This window comes from Rhineura floridana, chromosome 1, assembly GCF_030035675.1.
Source record: "Rhineura floridana isolate rRhiFlo1 chromosome 1, rRhiFlo1.hap2, whole genome shotgun sequence".
Lineage (NCBI taxonomy): Eukaryota > Metazoa > Chordata > Lepidosauria > Squamata > Rhineuridae > Rhineura > Rhineura floridana.
The window spans coordinates 306,428,357-306,449,113 of NC_084480.1; the positions used below are offsets into that span (position 1 = coordinate 306,428,357).

General features: G+C 41.5%; 1 protein-coding gene and 1 long non-coding RNA gene across 10 annotated transcripts in view; one reads left to right on the forward strand and one right to left on the reverse strand.

The window, feature by feature from the left end:
• The first annotated feature begins 80 nt into the window (after window positions 1–80).
• Window positions 81–5,809, forward strand: LOC133375198 (uncharacterized). Of its 3 annotated transcripts, none has more exons than XR_009760088.1 (3): window positions 81–341; window positions 3,457–3,635; window positions 5,504–5,809. It is a non-coding gene; the product is annotated as an uncharacterized LOC133375198 (long non-coding RNA). The 3 variants fall into 3 exon arrangements; XR_009760087.1 differs by having other exon boundaries at window positions 81–318; window positions 3,457–3,746; XR_009760086.1 differs by having other exon boundaries at window positions 81–318.
• Window positions 5,810–13,799: 7,990 nt separating this feature from the next.
• The window catches only part of ASAP1 (ArfGAP with SH3 domain, ankyrin repeat and PH domain 1), a 284,334-nt gene continuing 277,376 nt past the window's right edge, over window positions 13,800–20,757 (reverse strand). For 4 of the 7 annotated variants that reach the window (XM_061606851.1, XM_061606803.1, XM_061606813.1 and 1 more), the window contains 2 exons: window positions 17,176–17,298; window positions 13,800–16,808 (listed from right to left, as the gene is read on the reverse strand). In XM_061606851.1, coding sequence (XP_061462835.1) covers window positions 16,734–16,808; window positions 17,176–17,298 — 198 coding nt within the window. In that variant the 3' untranslated portion in view covers window positions 13,800–16,733. The remainder of the gene's footprint in view (window positions 16,809–17,175; window positions 17,299–20,757) is intronic. The other 3 variants (XM_061606832.1, XM_061606842.1, XM_061606854.1) reach the window with 1 other exon arrangement.

Genomic DNA, 20,757 nt, shown 5'->3' on the forward strand with positions numbered 1-20,757 from the left:
TTGCAAGGAAGAGGAGGCGGCAAGCGACGAGAAGGAGGCAAAAAAAGAGAGCTATAAAAGGAAGGGACCCGTAAGGGGGAAAGAACGTGGTTTACTTTCTGGATGCTGAGCGGCTAGCTGCCCGGGTTCCAATCCTGGAAGCGTTTACCTGCGAGTAAAGGCCCTTGTATGTGCAGCCAGCGGCACCTGATAAAGCTGTTGCTAGCTTGCACCATGGGTGGAGTATTTGAAAGAGGAGAGAGTCCACACGTGACATCTGTGCGCTCTTTAGACATCCGTGCTTCACTTGGCCACTTCTGCTTTGGAGAAAAAGCAGCGGTAGGGCTCCAGCAGTGAGCTAGGTGGGGTACTGGATGAAGGCCCAGGAATCCAGAGGGGCCCATCGGGAGCCCTAGCCCGACTCCGCTGGCAGCTCCAGCTTATGGACATTGCTATAGTATCAAATATTATATATTTATGTACTTTGCCAGGGCAAAAATGTTATGTGGGAAATGACATTATAGCAGAGAGCCCCAAAGGTTAATTTCAGATGTGTGCGAGTGGCCTATCCTTTCAGTAGTGGAGAAATGGCATTCATTATTTCAAAAGTGCAAAACGCTGCACTGTTTTTCTTTGGCAAAAGGGGTTTGCCATATGGGTCAAGGTGTGTTTTACTTTAAAGGAGCGGGGCACAGAGGGAGAGGGAGAAGGAACAGGCAGGGGATAGGGGGCCTCCTCCCTGATTTTATTCTGGCCCCCAATTTTAGCCCAACTCAGCTGGATGTGCTGGGGGCTCCCCAAGCACATCAAGTCTTCCTTGTCACATTTCAATTGGGGCAAGGAAATCTATTAAGTTTAAGGTTAACTAACTGCACCATGGACACCTGTAGTCTGACTTAAGCTTCCTTCATATAGAAAACTAGCAGTTCAGGGACAGAAGCCTGGTCTATGGTATGGTACTAGGTTCAATCCCCAGCATATCTAGGTAGGGTTGGGACTGCCCCCTTCCTGAAACCCTGGAGAGCTGCTCCCAGTCAGTGTAGACAATACTGAGCTAGAAGGATCAAAGGTCCAGCTCAGTATAAGGCAGCTTCCTATATGTGGAGCATAATGTTTAGACTTCAGAAAAGGAGGGCTATGTCCATTTTTAAGAACTCCTACATAAAAATCTCTCATAATATTGTGGGAGTAAAAGATAAGGCTAGAGCCTTTCTCCCTGTTGCTGTTTTTTTTAAAAAAAAAACATGCAGGGAGTATTTGACCTGGGGGAGCATTCAGAAGTGATAATTTCCTGACCTGCAGTCTTAAGTGGTATAGTCCATTAAGGATGACCCCCTCGTTCTATTTTATGTGTGTATTTAAGCTAGAGGATTCTTCCAGGTATGCCAGTTTTCTACTTGACAAGAGTTTATGTTATGGGACTGCATTTAAACATGCACCTACCCACACCCCTATAGCCTGGAGTGATGTAACCTGGGAAAAGTTTTACCACCTGCTTCTGCTAAATACGTCCATCTGCCTTCTGTTAAGAAATGGATCAAGTTCTGCTAGCAGTTTGGTGTTTCAAAAGAAACCTGTCCTCTACCCATCTTTCCTTTCCATCCTTGCACCTCACTAATCCCTTCCTCTCATTGCTATATTTTTGGCGGATATTTCCACCTCTTCCACTTGGTTGTGGTGAATGTTTTAAATGGGTTCTGTCCCAAGTATCAGGGTATGCCTTACAGAAAGGACCCCTGTGATGTTCCTGTATTAATGTATATATGGTAAGTGCTGTTTGTATAGAAGATATGTGGTAAGTGGAATGAAAGAGGAGGGGGGAGTAAATGAGCAGTAGAATGCTGGATGATTGGCTGAGTGTTTGGATGCCTGAGAGTATAAATGGAAGGATGACAGTTGAATCTGGGTGGACGTGAGTGGGTTGTTTGAGAGGTGTTAGGTGGACCTTAGTGGGTTGTTTTGGTGGAGTTTGGAGGTGGGTGTGAGTTGGTGTATGTCAGGAGAGTGTGGAGAAAGAGGGAGGTGGAGTTCGGATTAGTAATAAGTCAAATATCACAGTAATATATGAAACCATAAGCTTGTAGATCATTATCAAAGTTATCTTGTTATTAATGTTATTTAATAAATACTATTTTGGTTTACCGAAGGCCTGATCCTTGGCTGGGGTTTCACAGACCAGAAGGGAGGGTAAGGTAATAACCAAGACTGAAGGGAAACAGTAACAAATGGTGGCAGCGGTGAAGAGAAGATAACATTATAAGTATCCAGAGCAACCCCGAGTTATGAGTTATCTGCATTGATACAAGGGGGTTGGGAACAGCATAGGCACGCAGTCACGAATGTAATCGGATAGAGAGACTCAGGCAAGGTCTCTGGGAACATTGGTTGTAGAACGTGACTGGTGGTGCTGCCTAGCAGGGGGATCTATTGAGATCTGTGCTAGAGCGGAGAGAGAAACCATAAAAAAGGACAGTCCGGACTGGTGGAGTCCCTGGTGGTGCCTAGTGAAAGGCAGTAGCCACGAGCAGGTAGGAACCTGACAGGGAGAGCCAGGGAAGGGCGTCACAACCCCCCCTCCCGCCTCTGTCGGAAACTGTCAGTGTACCTGCGTGATAATGAGGTGATAAAGTGCTGTAACTCTTGAATGCCAATCTCTTATGCAGCTGTTAAGAACAGAAAGCTTGTGTTAGGAACAACCATGCCAACTCTTTGTTTTTTGTGTGTGTAAACAGAAGGAAATGTCTTAGCAACATTTTCAACAAAAGGTTCAGTTTCAGGACAATGCCCCCTTTACACCTGCAGGTTATCACTTGATGCTGCAATCACTATTAACATCAAGTGGTGAATATCCACAGTGCCAACTTTTTTTCCTTGGTAGGGTCCCAGTGTTTTTAATAGGTTCATGACAGGTGGGCAGAAAATCAGCAGGAGTGTGGCATTTCCTGCTGTGATAGATGTGGGGAACGTTTGGTCCTCCAGATGTTGCTAAACTATAGCTCCCATTATCCCTGGTCATTGGCTATGCTTGCTGCGACTGATGGGAGTTGTAGTTCAGCAACATTTGGAGGTTCCCCACACCTGTGCTATGAGAATGCAGAGAGATGGCCAGTTTTGCCTGTTGAAACCCTGCCTATCCTGTACTGTAAAGGCCTAAGAATATTAACCCTCATCTGAAGCCAATATCTACAGGTTCAAGTCTGTCCCAACACCAACAGGACCACATTGGCTCAATGACCCCAAAACTTCCAAAATACTTTGCCATTATTAAAAGCACTTTTGTTTGTCCTAATTGTCCTATTGAGAGATACTACTTTTTATTTTTATTTTTCAGTATTTTCAATCCAACAATAAACGCAAAATGATTGAACAGATAAATGAATAAACTCCTTCCTACCCCCTCCCATCCCTCCCTCTTTAAATCTTACTCCTCCAATTTCCCATGAAGAGATAATCATGTTCTTTTGCTTTCCTTTACAGATACTGCCTTGTGGAATTCCAACTTCCATGTTATGCAGAGAGTTCCGAAGGCAAGGGAACCTGTCCAATACTGTGGTCTAATGTTGATGCCAAAAGAAAAGGTCACCATTCAGCTTCAAATGAGTCTTTGTTCTTCTTTGTTCCTTTTGCCAGAGTCAGTTTATGTGACAGTTTCTCTGGTAAGGCAATTTCCCAGGGTTTATGAATTGACAGACCGTCCAGGGATTTCCAGTGTGTAGCTATCACCGATCTGGCTGTTGGCAGCATAAACCCAATCAGCTTTTTATATTGTAAGTCTGAGTTATGGCCCATGAAAATGTTTAGTAAGGCCAGTTCTGGGGTAAAGTGTATTGGCTGTTTTATTAGTCTCTGTAGTTCTTCCTTAACCCCTTTCCAGAAGTCTGTGATTTTGCCACAATCCACCACACATGTAAATATGAGCTTTGTGTATCGCATCTTTGCCAGCAAGCATAAGAGGTATTTTTAAAAACCCATGCTACGTATATATAGGAGTTAAATACCATTTTTGTATTGCTTTTCAGTGCCATTTCTCTACGTGTAGTTGAGAGAGAGTTACATGGAAACTTTCACCACATACTGTCCCATTCTTCAGCCTCAGTTTGGCAATTTAGATCTTTATCCCATAGGTGTTTAATGTTAAATTAATGCCCATATCCAGGGATGTAGGGGTCCAGGGTCTCAGGGGGTCTTAGACCCTTTACTTTTTGGGGGAGCAAGGTCCCAGCAGGGTTCTTATGTCTCCAGCGTCCTATGAGCCAATCAGCATGAAAGGGGAGTGTGTGTTGGCCACTGGGAAGAGTCTTCTAACATGCTTCCTTGTCCTTTCCTGCAGACTGGAGCCAATCAGAGTGAAAGGAAGTGACCCAGTAATTGAGAAGACTCTTCTCAGTAGCTAACACACTCCCCTTTCATGCTGATTGGCTCCTAGGGATGTCTGTTGTTATGGGAGAAGTTGCACATGGGAAGAACTGAGGAGTGTGGAGATGACAAGCGAGGGGGTGTGGCATGACTATCATGAAGGGACCCTACAGTTCTGAATTTCTCATTACACTATGGCCCATATATATTTCAATTAATTTTTTTTTATAGTTTGGAGACCATCTCCTTTCCCATGCTTTCTAGGTTAAGAATTAAAGATTCCCCCGTTGTTAGTGGTCTCGTTTCCTGGTTCATTGTAAGATTTTTTTTTCAAATGAATGAGCTCAATTGATACCAAGAGACAAGACAAGCCCAAGTTTGGTTCTCAGGTGTCGAGGTAACGGTGCACCATCTACAAAGTAATCCTTCAATCTAAACAAATTATCTAAAAGGGTTTTATTGTTCATGTCCCTCTTTTTTATATATATAAAGTTCTGGGTCATTATGGATAGGAATAAGTGGTGAGATGCCTGGCATGAAAAGCTCTTTTCTAAACTGCCACACCTTAAAAATAGGTGCCATGGTCACATCCAAACTTCTTGTTCCTTTTCTGACTTCCCCTTTAACATATGGAATACCTTCAGGGTTATGTTCTTTCAGTAATTGTTTTTCTACGTAAACGCAGCATTTAGCTGTTTTGGGGTCCACGTATGAAACAAGATGGTGTATTTGAAAGGCATCATAATTAAAGGACCAGATTAGGGATTTCCCAACCACCTTCCTTGGGCCCTCTGTGTCTGTAGTGTTTTGCTGACCTTGGCTTTTTGGATTGAAAAATAAAGCGTTTTAATTTTGACTGCCAGATGGAAATACCCTTTTTTTGGACCTGCACTGGAAGAAGATAAAAAAAGTTAAGTAAATTTAGAGATTACCATCTTTTTGATTACCACTATTCTGCTGGATAGTGTCATGTTAATTTTTGACCACCTTTTTAGGTCTGCACAGACTCGCATCCATAAAGGGACATGGAATGATTTTTTTAGGATTTCTTGGGTCTGATATGTGAATGAACAAGCAGTACTCTTAATTCCTGGGAGATCTGAATTTGAATTTGGGGGGGGGGTATATTACAGCATAGGAGATCTGATTTTTGAAAATTCACTTTCAGGTCTGATTCATCTCTGAAACTTCTCGGTTCTTCCTGAAGTTGGGGGACCGCTTCCACTGGATTAGAAAGCATAAGCAGCATGTCATCTGCATATAGACTTATTACCTGCTCCTCCTTTGCTACTTTAATCCCTGACATTTTACCATTTCTCCTGAGACTGCTGGCCAGAAATTCTATAACTAAGGTAAAGGGCAACCAGCTTTCAGTTGAATTGCCCTTGATTCTGTTCCATTAAATTTTATATTCATTGTAGAGACAGTATGAACTGCTTTCATAGCTGAAATAAATTTTGGACCAAATTTACAAGTCTTTAAGGAATTTAGTAAAAATGTCCAATTCACACTATCAAAAGCTTTGTATATATCCGGGGTGTAGTCATCCAGGGATGAGGTGGATTGTGGACTTGTTACATTTTTGGAAGCAGGGTCCCATCCAGGTCCCTATGTATGAGACAAAGCCAATCAGCATGAAAAGGGAGCTTGTTAGCCACTGAGAAGGTCCTTTCACGCTGATTGGAGCAGATCGGAATGAAAGGTCAGCCACTCAGAAGACTCTTCTCAGTAGTTGACGCACCACCTCTCCTTTCATGGTAATTGGCTTGCGAGACAACAGGGACAGCAAGGGAGACGAGGGGAAGTGGAAAAGGGGACATGGCTGTGAGAGGTGTTTGGCATGACTATCATGAAGAGAACATGCACTTCTGAATTTGCCACTACACTACTGTATGTATCTAGCACCAGTATAGCTAGGAGAAACCTGGTGGATTTACAGAATTTCTCTATGCTAAAAACCTCCATATTGGATCAGCTATATATCTACTTGGTATAAATCCATATTGATCAGCGAGAATCAATCTGGGAACCACCAATTTAAGTCTATTTGCCAGAACTGAAGCAACAATTTTATAATCTGAGTTTAGAAGTGAAATTGGGCGATATGAATCTGGGAGGGTTGGATTTTTTCCTTGTTTCAGTGGTAATACTGTGTACGAGGAGGACCATGTAGGAGGTAGACGTGCCCCTGACATGATAGTGTTGAATAGTCAAGTCATATGTGGGATAAGAGTGGTTTTATATAGTTCATAAAAATTATTAGTGAACCTATCTGAGCCAGAGGCTTTATTGGCTTTGAGAGGTTTTATCACTGCCTCCACCTCTGCGTCTGAGATTGGTTCCTCCAAAGCATCTCTATCTGTATCTGACAGAATGTATTAGGGAGTAGAGTTGGTAATCTGTCACCCTTTGCTCATTCACTCTTGGTTGGTTAAAAATATTTTCATAGTATTTTGCAAGCCCTTCTCCCATCTTAGAGTTGTCATTTGTGATCAAGTTTGATCATCTTATTTTTAGTCAAAATTCTTTATTTTCTCTTTGACCCTTCGGGCTAACAGTTTTGAACCTTTACCCTCTTATTCATAATGTCTTCGTTTTAAGTATAGAAGATTAACCATTGCTTTATCTAGATCTGCTAAATTTATTTCTGTCCTTTTTCTTTCCATCTTCTGTCTAATCTTCTGAGAACCCGTTGCCTTATAGTGTTCTGTCAAGTCCTGTAACTTTTCCTAATCCCTCTTTGTGCTGTTTGTGTGTAGAAATCCCCACTCATTTATAAATAAACCTCTCAACACGGTCTTCATAGTCTTCCACCTCCTGTTCTCCCTCTTCCTTCTGCAGAGTTTTCCTTAAAATAATTTTGCAGTTCTTTCTGAATTTTATCCCTGCATTGAGGGGAGGAGAGCTGTGCAGGATTTAGCTTCCACGGTGGGCAGGATTGTTTTGAGGAGCCATTCTTGAGATCAGCTATTATTGGGGCATGATCTGTTACTCATATTTTGCAAATCTCCACCTTCTGTACTGAGGGCAGTAATTCATCTGAGATCATAATTGAATCTAGTCTTGAAAATTTCCCATGTGTTCTGGAGTAGAAGGAATGGCTATGATTATTTGGACAGAGCTCCAACCAAACCTCCCTCAAACCAATTCTGTGTAACATTCTGAATAATTTTGCTGCTTGCTTGATTGTGTTTGGGACTTGCTTCCCCCTATGGCCTTCTTTTCCATCGGCCATCTTCTTTCCCTCTGTCTATTTTGTTTGGATCCATTCCCTGCAGGTTTAGATTCACATCACCTCCCAGAATTATAGTTGGATCCATGAAACTGGCAATTTTCTAAAATGCTTTTTTAAAAAACATAGCTGATACTTAATAGGGTCATAAAAGGCAACAAACATAAACCTCAGTTGCTCAAGTCTCCCTTCCATGAATATGTATCTATCGTGAGGATTTGAGATAATTATGCGGTTCAAAATTCAGTCTGTCCCCTACCCCCAAAACTCTTTTCTAGCTATAGACAGGTAGCTCTCTGAAGTTGGGCTGGTGGACAGCTGTATCATAATATGGCTGGCACCCTTTCCTCTAAACTCCTGTCTCTCCATGTATCAACCTTTCCTTCATAATAAGTCAAATTCATCACCATCCTCTTCAGGGTCTGCCATTCTGGTATGATCTCTGCTCTCCTTTTCTGGGTTTCTGTGAGGTAGTTCCAGATGTAAAATTTTCAGCATGTTTGCCATTTCCTTTTCTGATGTGCCACATGTGTAGTCCCTTTATAGGGGACTGTGAGTTTGACCAGGAACCCCAGTAATATTTCAAACCCATGTTCTGCAATATTAAGAGTGTAGCGGCAAAGAAATGGTGTTCTTTGGAGTGTCTCTGGGGCTAAGTCTTGGAGAACCATAATTTTGGACTTGTATTTTATTTCCTCAATTTCTCAGATGGTTTTGAGCAGGGCTTACTTTTTTGAGTACTTAGCAAAGGACACTACTATGCCTCGGGGACCATGTTTATGACGTGGACCCAGGGCACTGAGAGCTTTCTCAAAGTCATCTTCTTCAATGGATATATCAGGTATTTGAGTTGGTAGCCATTTTATGAGACTTATCATGTTGCTTTGTTCTGCATCTTCTTCCAGACTACAGAAATGAAGGTTCTATCTCTTATTCCTGTTTTCCAAGTCTTCCAGTTTCAATTTAAGGTTGATTTGGGCTGGGGTTTTTTTGAGAGCCAGTGTGGTGTAGTGGTTAAGGTGTTGGACTATGACCTGGGAGACCAGGATTTGAATCCCCACACAGCCATGAGGCTCATTGGGTAACCTTGGGCCAGTCACTGCCTCTCAGCCTCAGAGGAGGGCAATGGTAAACCCCCTCTGAATACCGCTTATCATTAAAACCCTATTCATAGGGTCCCCATAAGTCGGAATCAACTTGAAGGCAGTTCATTCCATTTTGGGCTGTTTTTAAAGTTTTAATTCTCTCCTCCTGTTCCTTCATTTTTTCCTCCATCTGAGCTGATTTTCCTTCCATTGTGTCTAGTCATTGCAAGCTTTTCATCTAAAGTTGCCAGCCAGCTGGTCATTAAATCTTGCTTAAATGTGTGGAAATGCTTTGAGATTTCATCCTTAATTATTCCAGTGATTGTCTCGTGGACTCCCGCTATTTCCATCATTTGTGCCTCTGTGATAGTCTCAGTGATGTTTGACACCATTTTGAGTTCTGATCTTGGCTCTTCCTGCAAAACCTTCAAAATCAGAACTCTTTCCATTGGCTTCCCATTGGGTCCTCCATTGTGACTCTGAAAGCATACCCTGTCGGGATGGGTCATTTTGAGGTCTAGTTATTGCTTATTTCTCTTATTAAAGGGCATAACTTGCACCACAGACTGGGAAGTTCTTAGTCTACACCACCATCTTTCTTGGCAGCCAAGCCCCACCCCTGAGAGAGACTACTTTTGTTTCCATTGTGCAGATAACAAATTAAGACTAAATAATAATGACATGGCCAAGTCCAGTCATATCTTAGATGAAATTAAGCCCTATGAGGAGAGACTGAAAGAACTGGGCATGTTTAGCCTGGAGAAGACTGAGGGGAGATATGATAGCACTCTTCAAGTACATGAAAGGTTGTCACATAGAGGAGGGCCGGGATCTCTTCTCAATCATTCCAGCGTGCAGGACATGGAATAATGGGCTCAAGTTACAGGAAGCCAGATTTCAACTAAACATCAGGAAAAACTTCCTGTTACAGCGGTACAACAATGGAACCAATGACCTAGGGAGGTGGGGAGCTCTCCAACGCTGGAGACATTGAAGAGGCAGCTGGACAGCCACCTGTCAGGTATGCTTTAATTTGGATTCCTGCATTGAACAGGTGGTTGGACTCGATGGCCTTAAAGGCCTCTCAGGTCTCAACATGACATTGTGCAATGCAATCCCATGCATTCTTGTTCAGAAGTTAAGTCCTATTGAATTTCTGTTAGTAAGACTTGTTTCTAAATGCCCTAGCATTTTTTAATGAAGTTCATATTTAGTATTTACTTCATTTATGAATTGCTTCCCCTAAACCACCCAAAGCAATTTGACAATAATATCAACAGTAGCAACAAATATTTCAATACAGATATAGACTGGGACAAAGATTGCCACGTAAAAGGCTTGATTGAAAAGAATGGTCTTCAATGGGTGCCGAAAAGCCAAGAGATGGCACCAGTTTAATATGTAACAGGAGGGCATTCTAAAGGATAGGTGCCACTACATTAAAGTCTATAGTCACCAAGCCAAAGTACGAACCAGGGTTCTGTTGCCTTCAACATGAAGAGCTGGATAGAGTTGTCCTTTTCTACAGCTTCTGATGCATTTCAAAGTTGTCAGAAGGTTGAAAGTCAGCAGATGAAGCTTTTATCATCATCCTTTGTGCCTAGAAGAGCTTCATTTAAAGGCAGAATAGCCCTGATAGAGAGCATGCGCACACACACAAGGAATGTGACACCCCAGCAAGTCCAAACGCTGACTTGAATGGTTTCATATCTGAAAGGGTGTAGTGCAGGAAGTAGAACTGAAAAACTACACTTCCTTTAAAAGGGTGCAATGGCCTCATACAGTCGTGGCTAACTTGCAAAAGCTGCACTTGGATCTTACTTCACCTCGGGTGACAGGGCAGTTTCCTCTGCTAAGGTGAGTAGGCTTCAGAGGTGCAGTCATAGGGTTTGGGGTTTTTTTTAGACCTCTTACTTTTTTGGGTCCTAATGTCTCCAGCATTCTACAAGCCAATCAACATGAAAGGGGAGTGTGTTGGCTGCTGAGAAGAGTTTCTAACATCATTCATTGCCCTTTCCAGCTGATTGGAGCCAATCAGAGTGAAGATGAGTCAGCCACTGAGAAGACTCTCTTCAGTAGCTAACACTCCTTTCATTATGTGTTTATTGGCTGCTAGGGTGACTATTGTTGTGGGAGAAGGCATTAAGAAGGATCTAACCCAGCAGCAATAAAAAAGGGTGGAGGGGGAATGACTGTGACTATCATGAAGGGACCCTGCACTTCTGAATTTGCCACTACGCTACTGGTAGGCTTGCTTAGGGGGTACAAGACAGGACATGGGAGAAGGTGAGACAACCACCCAGGCCAGCAACAATCATGTATTGTTGCCACTGGGGCAGCAGCTCAGGAGAATGGAAACAGTTGGAGAGGAGCTTGGGAGGCATGGCCACAGGAAGCCTGCTGCTGCTGCCTACTAAAATGTCCTCATTTTGGCTAATGGTAGGGCCGGCCCTTCCACTGCTACCTAGCAGGAAAAGGGCAAGAAACAGTTTGGGACTGGGTTACCTTAGAGGTTGTTTGCACCCATACCAACCTACCTGTACTCCAAAATCTATGGTCAGAGGCCCTGGTGAGATGGCCACCAGTAAAAGCTATTAGGGTGGTGGGAACAAAGAACAGGGCCTCTTTTGCAGTCCCCCCCATTTATGGAAGTCAATTCCTGAGAAAGTCAGGCAAGCCCCACCACTCACTGAACTGTTTTAAACAAGCTCTATAACTTTTCAAAGGCCTTTGGGGATTAAAATGTGAGATTGGGAGTTGGGTTACAATGGTTGGACCATGTATCCTATGCTGTTTTTAGCCTATGTTTCTTTGTCTTATTGCAAGCAGATTCAGTTGTTTTGTTATTTATGTATTTTAGTGATTGTCAATGGCTTTGTTAGACTATTGTTCTGATAAATGGTAAACACATATAAATAATGAAAGGGCAAGCAGCAGTGGTAGAAGGAACGCCAGCAGGGTGAGGGGTGTTTTGGACCTCTGCTGAAGTATGGGGCAGGGAAGGCACCAGTTTCAGCATGGTGTGGAGAAAGTGGATAGGAACTTCTTCCTCTCTCATAATACTAGAACTTGGGCTAGTCCCATGAAGCTTACTTTAATGTGTCCTTGAAACCTGTGGATAGATCATAGTGGTTCTGATGCTTTCAGCTGTTCCTGGAGAATTTGAGGGCAAGGTCTCCAAAGAAGGGATATAACTAGTATGCTGTTTTGGCTTAAGGACCTCATTGCATATTTCAACAAGATAGACCTGCCTTAAAATCCAAAGCAGTAGGTGGTCCTGCGGGACGTCCACATCTTTCTAAGCAAGATTGGCTACATGGCATCACGGGAAGGGCCCCAGCTCAGTGGTAGAGCTTCTGCATTGCATGCACAAGGTCCCAGGTTCAATCCCTGACAGCATCTCCAGGTTGGGCTGGGAGAGACTCCCCGTCTGAAACCCTGGAGAGCTGCCAGTGGCATGTTATAATGTAGCCAGTGCCTGGCTGGACCAGGGGAAGTATCATTCCTAAAGACAAGCTTATAGGATAGAGAGCAGACTGGGACTAAAGTTTCCTCCACAACATGGCTCAAAGGTTTGAGATCTGGAAGCAGTAAAGCATCGTACGCACTCCTGCCACTTGGAGTATAGAATTGCAGAGTCAAGCTGCTGGAAGTGTATCATAGAAGCGAAATCAAGACAAGCTGTGTATGTTCACAAGCCCTTGTCCCATGGAGAAGTCATCAGAAAGAGAGACATCCCCGTGTCTAGGCTATAACCTGGTGGTTTTAGTGACAATGCTGTATGGTTTTCCTGCCTTTACTGGCAACCTAACTCATGAGAAAGCATAATCAACAATACAAATCATGAGCCCAGGAAATCGCAGATTGGGGAAGGGCTATGTAAGAAAATTGCTCTTTGAAAACACAATGTACCTTAATCCCTGTTATTTTGCCTTTTCAATCTAAGAATTCAGTGTGATGCGTGCTCCTTCTATTTGGCTCTCTAACCTCATTAAGTTGAACTAAACTCAGAGGATTACTTCTGAGTAAATATAGGTTGGTTTTCTTTTAAGTCATCAGCAGACACTTAATTATACATACAATTTCACAGCATTAGTATCTGATTCATAAGAAAATGTTTGGATTACTTTCAGGCCAAATGTTAAAACAAGCAATTCCCATTAAAATAAGCAGATGCAAAAATGCACCTGAAAAGTAGGCAATATTCATCCTGTCATCACCACCTTTAAAAACTCTTCCAAGGACACTCCTACACTATTAGTAATCCTGCTTGGAAGAGGTATGAAAATCTGGGTTTGGCTGAGAAATTAATGCAGCGATTACCATCTGTGGGCTTGACTAAATCCCTCCCTACATGTAACAATGAAAAAAACCTGAGTGGGGATTTAGACCATTAGGAGACAAATTTACCCTAGTGATGTGCCACAGCAATGGCATGCTTTAGATCACAGATGGGCAACTTGTTGGGCCCACTCCTTCAGCATGGCATCTCCTTACACCCAGAGAGAGAATGACTGGATTAATGAAATGTGTGTGAGTGAATGGATGAATGGGAGAGAGAAGCCATGTCCCATCCACATTTTGCTTTGGCCCTGCCCACTGTCATTGAGATGTGGCTCTTAAACTACTTCTCAAAACGACTGTGGCCCTTGAGTCCCCAAAAGGTAACCCACACCTATTTTTAGAGTCAGGCAGCTCCTACAATAATGTCTGCACGCACATAACTCTGGCAGTTGTTTAGCCATAAAACCTTAACAATCCAGTTGTACAGACTATTTTAAAACTGAGGCTCAAAGAGCGTGGACTGTATTTTCTGTCATCCACCGAAATAAAGGGCTAATGCAGATGACCATAGATATATCCACCCTAATTTTTCTAGCTCATCACAAGTGAATGTAAGTGGATGATTTAACAAGTTTTTCACATTATAACAAGAATCAAGTGAAGACATGGCTTTTGATAAGCATCATTTTGATCTATGTACTAGCACAGAAAAGCAACAGAATCTTAGCCAACACTTGGGGGTTGCTTATAAGGACCAGAAGGCAGTCCGTTTACTATAAACTTAGCTGTGAACAATGTAGCAAGAGGGGAAAAAAAGCATTTCAGTGCAATCAGATACTTCTCCCCCCCCAACACACAAAAAAACCCTCTGCGCACAGTATGTCCCAAGTTCAAATTAGTGTATGAGCACTGCAATGAATGTATATGCTTAACTGGTGCCCTTTATCCCTTTACTAACCCTTAGTCAACTAACACGAGTGTCAGAAAAAACGCTGTATAATTGTATGTGAATGAGATCAACTTTTTCTTCCTATAGCAGACTCCAGTTGATAAAAGGACATTCAGATGTCTAGGATCAACTGAATACATTTATTTAAAAGCAATTTAAATATTAAAAAAGTAGAAATTAACACATACAGTACTCAAACTGTCACATTAAACACACAAGGAGACAAGTGTACTGATGTATGATGAATGTAACATTCAAATGAGATTTCAGTTTCTAACTAGTGGCTCTACCAGATCTGATTTCTATACATGTTGATGCACTATGTCATAAAAAAATAAATATCAATTGCTGTTCAACAGTAAAACAACACACCATTTGCAGAACACACTCCCAGGGAGGATTTGGGGGGGAGAATCCAAAACAACAGACTTCCCAAATATGACATGTACAAAATTGTAGATAGTGGCTCTGAGTTTAAATACAATACAATATTGTACTTAAATTCACTTAAATTCAACCTATATATCATACATTGTATTTCAGTTCTCCTATGGACTTTCAAATCACCCAGAATAGTCAACTCTTGTTCCTGATGGAACTCACTTTATTTTTTAAAAAAATTCATATAATACTACTTCAAAAAGCATACAAAATAATAGACATTTTGACTCTACATCATTTTACACATCTGGATCTTCTTTATATGGTTTGCTTTTTTTTTTTTCAACCAGTGGATGTGGAGACAATTTTAAAATATACTTGACAAAAAAGATAGATCAGCTTTGTTTTTTAATGCATCTGAAGCACACTGCATTGATGAGCAATATGGAATGCTACATCATTTTTGTTCTGGCTTTTATATAAACAGCACGAGTCTGAGAAAACACTGAAATCGGTAACACTGCACAGTTGATGCCAGCAGGCTCAGTCACTCATTTGAAAACTTTTATCTTTTAACAAAATGAGTCATGACATGGATGAAGCAATAGTTTAAAAACCACTTTCCAATAATAGCTGATAAATATTTTGCTCTTCTTCATGCAAGGTTTCTTAGATTATGTTTTGTATGTTAACCATTTAAATACAAATAAATATTCACTGAGTACAGGTTTGTAAAACACCAAAAGCGAAAGCCTCAGAGTGATTAATGTGAACTTGTGCTTTTTGTGAAATGGAAGCATTTTGACATGGAGCCATAAGATCTTGCTACAAGGAAAGGAAAAGAAACCATATGCTATTACCAAAGTAACAATTTAAGCGAGTGTGGCTCACCTGCAGCCTTCCTTATTTGTTTGGCTCCAACTCACAGCAGCTCCCGCCAGAATACTCAGGATGGTGGGAACTGTAGTCTAGCAACATCTGGAGAGCCACAGCCACTCCTGCTTTATTCATTATTATAGGCTAGGCAAACTAACAACACACATTGAGCCACATTGTAAAATGTTCTATCATAAGCAACAAGAACATTCTGCTTTGCACATGATTAAAAAGAATGGTCAATAATAAATAAATGAAACAGCTTATCAGAAATGAATATATCCTTAATATACTGACTAGAATAAAAAATGTGTTTTAGCTGCAAGTAATGTAATACTGGAACTTCAGATCAACTAACACATCCTTCTTAAGTTATGAAATCTGTGGTTGCATGATTGCTGGCAGATTCTGAAAGTTCAACCTTGAGCCATAATTAGGATTCAATAAAAGCAAATGTAACTTCAAATATTACTGTCTGGCCTCATGAATTAATAGTTGATAATTTGCAAGAAATGTTATTTTTCACTCATTCTGATAACAGTGTTTGTTATTTCTTGACGCAAGAATACTAAGTGAACATTATGACAATATCCTCCAGTGGCCTGAAAAGCTCAAATCCCTCAACAGCAAAATGATCTTCTAAATGAGCCAATTAGTTAAAACACTAGTATTCATGTAAACTCATCTGTCAATCTGGGTAGCAACTAGATTATCACAAGGCTGCACTGCTTGAAAAATTAAAAAGCTGATAGACACCTGTAACGTTTCTACATAAACAGAGGTTGTAGCGAACAATCTAAAGCATGCAAGTAGGAATGGACTATTTTTCTTTTTGAGTGCCTGTTTCGATGAAAGGAAGCCTCCAGCCAAAAATCCCATGTGTGTTCCTTCATTAGATAGAGTAATTTTAATTGAAGACTTTCAGATGGTGTTAGGTGAGGTAAATATCACAGGGATAAACTGTAACTACATTATACAAACATGAAATGCTTGTTCATGCACACCATAAAATACTATTGGTTATCTGTAGCGTCAGTGAATATTTCTTTTGTTTGATGTGTACATTGAACAATTTTTTGACAACCAGGAAGTGGATTTTACAAGCTGTAAACTGTATACATTTGTAGTTATAAACTGGGCTGTAAATGAGCCAAAGCAGTTCATTTTGAAAACTGAATCTAACTCTTTGCTACTTATCTATCTGAAGAATACTGATTTATTAGGAGTGTAATTTCTGTACAGTTAAACAGGACTGAATGAGACGAATCATTTTTAGGGAGCTGGTAGTTCATACACACAGAGAGATGTAAGTGCTTGATGCCAAGGATGGCTTGAGCAAACCCAATAAGGCATGCCAGGTCCCAAGGCTACCATAATACTGGCAAAGGCAGAGTAACATCATTATTTACAATACAAGTATACATCACCACACTGGGTGAGCCATAAATGAGTTCTTGTTCTGTAACAGCAGTTATATACACATATATATCCACAGTTGTGCACAGAATTAGAGGGAGGGATTAGCTGTTTGCTTCATGCTAAAAGCCCGTCTTGCAGGAAGGATGTGCAATGCTCAAGTTTCTGATTTGATTTAGTCTGACAAAACGTGGACAAAGGATACTGGGAAAACCCCTTTTCTTTCAGGTTTTCCTTCAATGTAGCCAATCTGCAAAGAAGAATAAGCAATGTTGTTTGGAAGACATCAGTTCTGTAGCACATATTGTTTGCAACTGTTACCCTAATCAAGCTTTCAGGTGCTTCAATAATGTATATGATGTGCTGGATAGCCAATTTTATGCTTATACCCTCTGAACCTGTCACCTGCTCACTGTCATGGGGAAGCAAGTCTATTTAATAGATTTCAGATAGTTCCACATTGGGTGACATCAAATATCCACATTAGGATCATACCTAAAATAACAGTTAAGTAGAGATCCAGTGTGGTGTAGTGGTCAGAGTGTTGGACTAGGACTTGGGAGACCAAATCCCCACTCAGCCATGAAGCTAATTTTTTAAAGCATGAAGATACATACCCACCACTCTTGGTCCTCTTCACCTGTCACAATAATAATTTCTCCTTCAACAAATGTAAGCTCATCATCATTATCTGCTTGGCAATCATAGATTGTCTTCACTCTCCTAACTTTGTTCTTTCCCTAAAAAATAAATTTCATAATAGTTAAAAGGCAGGAAAATACAGAGTTCTAAAAATTTATTCTTTAGTTGATAACAGCAAAACCATTATGTACAGTATCCTTATGTCTGTGCTTAGAACATAATTTTTAAAATATCTTTTAACCAATCAATGCTTCCTCAAGTCCTTGAAATCTTTCCTTCAATATTAGTTTCGTAAATTAACATTTTCAGTTTTTCTAAGACTCCTAACATCCAGAATTCTGAAAGCAGTAATTCATGCTACCCATAGAACATTAAAACATACACATATAGGGCCTGAAGCAGCTGCAGGCTTGATGTGCATGGCTGTAGTAGGGAAAAGATCAGATGTTTCTGAGGCACTTGGAAAAGACTGTTTTTATTTCCCCAGGTGTTTCATTCTTAAAAGCTTTCACTAATTTTTAGGTTTTCTGAGTAACCCTTGTGCAGGGATGGGGAACCTGTGGTCCTCTAGATATTGTTAGACTCTAGCTCTTATCAGCTCTGGCCAGCATAGTCAATGGTCAGCAGTGATGGAAGCTGCAGTTCAGCAATGTTCCTGGGATGCACAATGCATACATATGTGAACAGGATGACACAAACACTGTTGCTGGATTCACAATTTTTCTTTCACCATCTGCTCTTAGACTAGTTCAGACACAATGATCCTAGTGTGACAATGAAACGAGTTGTGCACCTGCATAAAATCACAAGCTGAACATGAGCCAACAGTGTGATGTGACTGCAAAAAAGACAAATGCTATTTTAGGCTGCATTAACAGAAGTATAGTTTCCATATCATGTGAAGTACTATTTCTCCTCTGTTTGGCACAGATTAGGCTTCATCTTGAGTATTGCATCCAGTTCTGACGCCACACTTTAAGATGGATGCTGACAAACTAGAACAGGTTCAGAGGAGGGCAACAAGGATTGTTGGAAGAGGGCAACAAGGGGACTGGAAACAAAGCCCTTATAGGCCCCTTCCAACTCTACTATTCAATGACTGATCCCACTCTTCACCTGAAAAGGCTCCCAGAATAGCCTACATAAGAGCAACAACAAGCAAGACCGTCCCTGCCTGCAGGTTTATAATCTAAAAAGATGCAACAAATGGAAAAAGGGATATAGTGCAGAAAAACCCTATGTCACTTGGGATCCCAGCCAATAATATTTATTCCTAATGCGTTCCCGATATGAACCACATGTACTGCTCACTAAGATCTATAGATACATTACCCATGCTGTTATTAGAGCAAGAGAAAGGGGAATCTATAATAAATATGAGCTAAAACCTTTATGGCCATTATTCAGAGAGTCTACTAAGAGATTTAGGACCAATTCCTTTTTTTCTGGCTCAGCAGACTACTATTATAAGCCATCTATAATGCAGCACCAAGCGGAGAGTTGCAAGAGTGAAGAAGCTAGCCAACCCTGTTGTTTATGTAGATTTTATTTATACAAAAATATCTATCCCACTTCCCTACTTCAACTGAGATGCTCAAGTGGCTAACAACATGTAAAAAACAACCCTCCCCCACAATAACCCAACCATTAAAACAACTCATGGCAAATCCAATTATATCTGCCTGTTTGCACAACAGAAATCTACTTGCACAATGGGACTGGTGGTTTCTCTGCTCCACCCTCCAGCCTTCCACCTGCCCTCAAAAGCTGCTCCAGAGGGAGGAGGAGATTTCAAGACATGAGGTACATTTATAGAAAGAGGGAAGGGCAAGTGGTTGTCATTTTTAGTGGCAACAATGCTTACCATAACATTTAATTTAGTCTGTTCTTTCAGATAACTCACCAACTATAAAACTCTCCTCTTCTCGGCACTCACCAAGGTCCATGGATGAATTTGGGGGGGAGGGGAGGGTTACTTTGCTGAATTCCCACAGACAGCTTTTAAGCTGGTACTGAATGCACAGTATTCTGACAGGCAAATTTTCGTAGTAAAATGAGCTAACTTTATAACCCATGGCTGGAAACTGGCTTACTAGTTGTTGTAAGCCAGGACCCCTTGGGGATGTATCCAGCTAAGTTCCACACAGAGCAGACTCACTGAAATCAATGGACACAACTAACTTAGGTCAAGTAATTTCAATGGGTGTATTTTGAGGAGAACTTTGTTAGAAACAACTCGATATATATGACACAATAAGCAAACCTCTTTTGACAGAGAAGCTAATATCCACAGAGCCTTCTTCTCAGCCACAGGGAAGGAGGAGTTGGAGTGGGAATTGTGTGAGTCCACTGTGTTGCTTGGGCTTGCTGCACATGGCCCTCTTTCAAGTTGCCGTGAGATGAACTTATGCATGCCACAGTACAACTACAAGGGCAACTATTGAAGATCTCAGCCTCAGTCCTCATTTGGACTGGTCCCAGCAATGGCATTCAAGTCATCATGAAGGTGAGTGATTTTATCCTCAAAGTGCCTATATTAGTCATAGTTTCTCAGATAAACCAATTTGGAAATGCATGACTGTGTCTGTACAGTAGGGCCCCACTTACTGGCGCTTTGCTTACTGGTGTTCCGCTAATGCGGTGGCTTTCATTCCCCGTTTTAAAGCCGATTTTGCGCTTTTGTGGCATTTTCGCGCGACATGCCCCATTATACTCAATGGGGTTCCACTTTACGGCGGGGGTCCGGAATGGAACCTGCCGTATAAGCACGGCCCGCCTGTACAGCAAGTGATTAAAGTCAGCCAAGAAGCAATGGAAAGATATCAGCATTTGGGGCAAAATCCATCAGGAAAGCTGTTTTCTTCAAGCAACTTATCTAGACCAGTGCTTGAAGGCAGTGATGGGCTGGATGTGAGCCAACAAACTGAAACTGAATCCTGAAAATAGACAGGTGTTATGTGTTCCAAGTTCTTGAGTTTTGAGTCCAGGAGATCAGACCACAGCCTGTTCTGTACAGGGCTTCACTCCCATGGAAGGAGCAGGTATGTAGCTTGGGGGTACCCTCGCATCTAACATTGTTACTGGAGGTTCAGACGGCCTTAGTGGCTAGGAGTGCCTATTTCCAGTTCTGGCTAGTTCACCAGCTACAGCCCTCTTTGGAAAGAGATGACTTGGCCATGGTACTTCATGCTCTAGTAACTTCCAGATTTGATTATTGCAATGTGCTCTGTGTGGGGCTATTCTTGAAGGAAACTCTTCCGACTAATCCAAATTGCAGCAGTCAGATTACTGGGGTTCTGCTTAGAACCCCAATTTTAAAATAGGTCAATTGGTTGCCAATTCATTTTTGAGCCCAATTCAAGGTGCTCACATTAGTATTCAAAGCCCTAAATGACTTAGGGCCCAAATATCTGAAAGACCACCTCCTTCCCTACAAACCTCTCAGGTGACCTCCTCAGGAGGTCTTCTTGGTAGTCCCACTGTGCTCAGAAGTTTGGGTGAGGAGTTGGCGGCTATGCATTTTCAGGACCGACCCTATTCCTGTGACTAATTTGTTT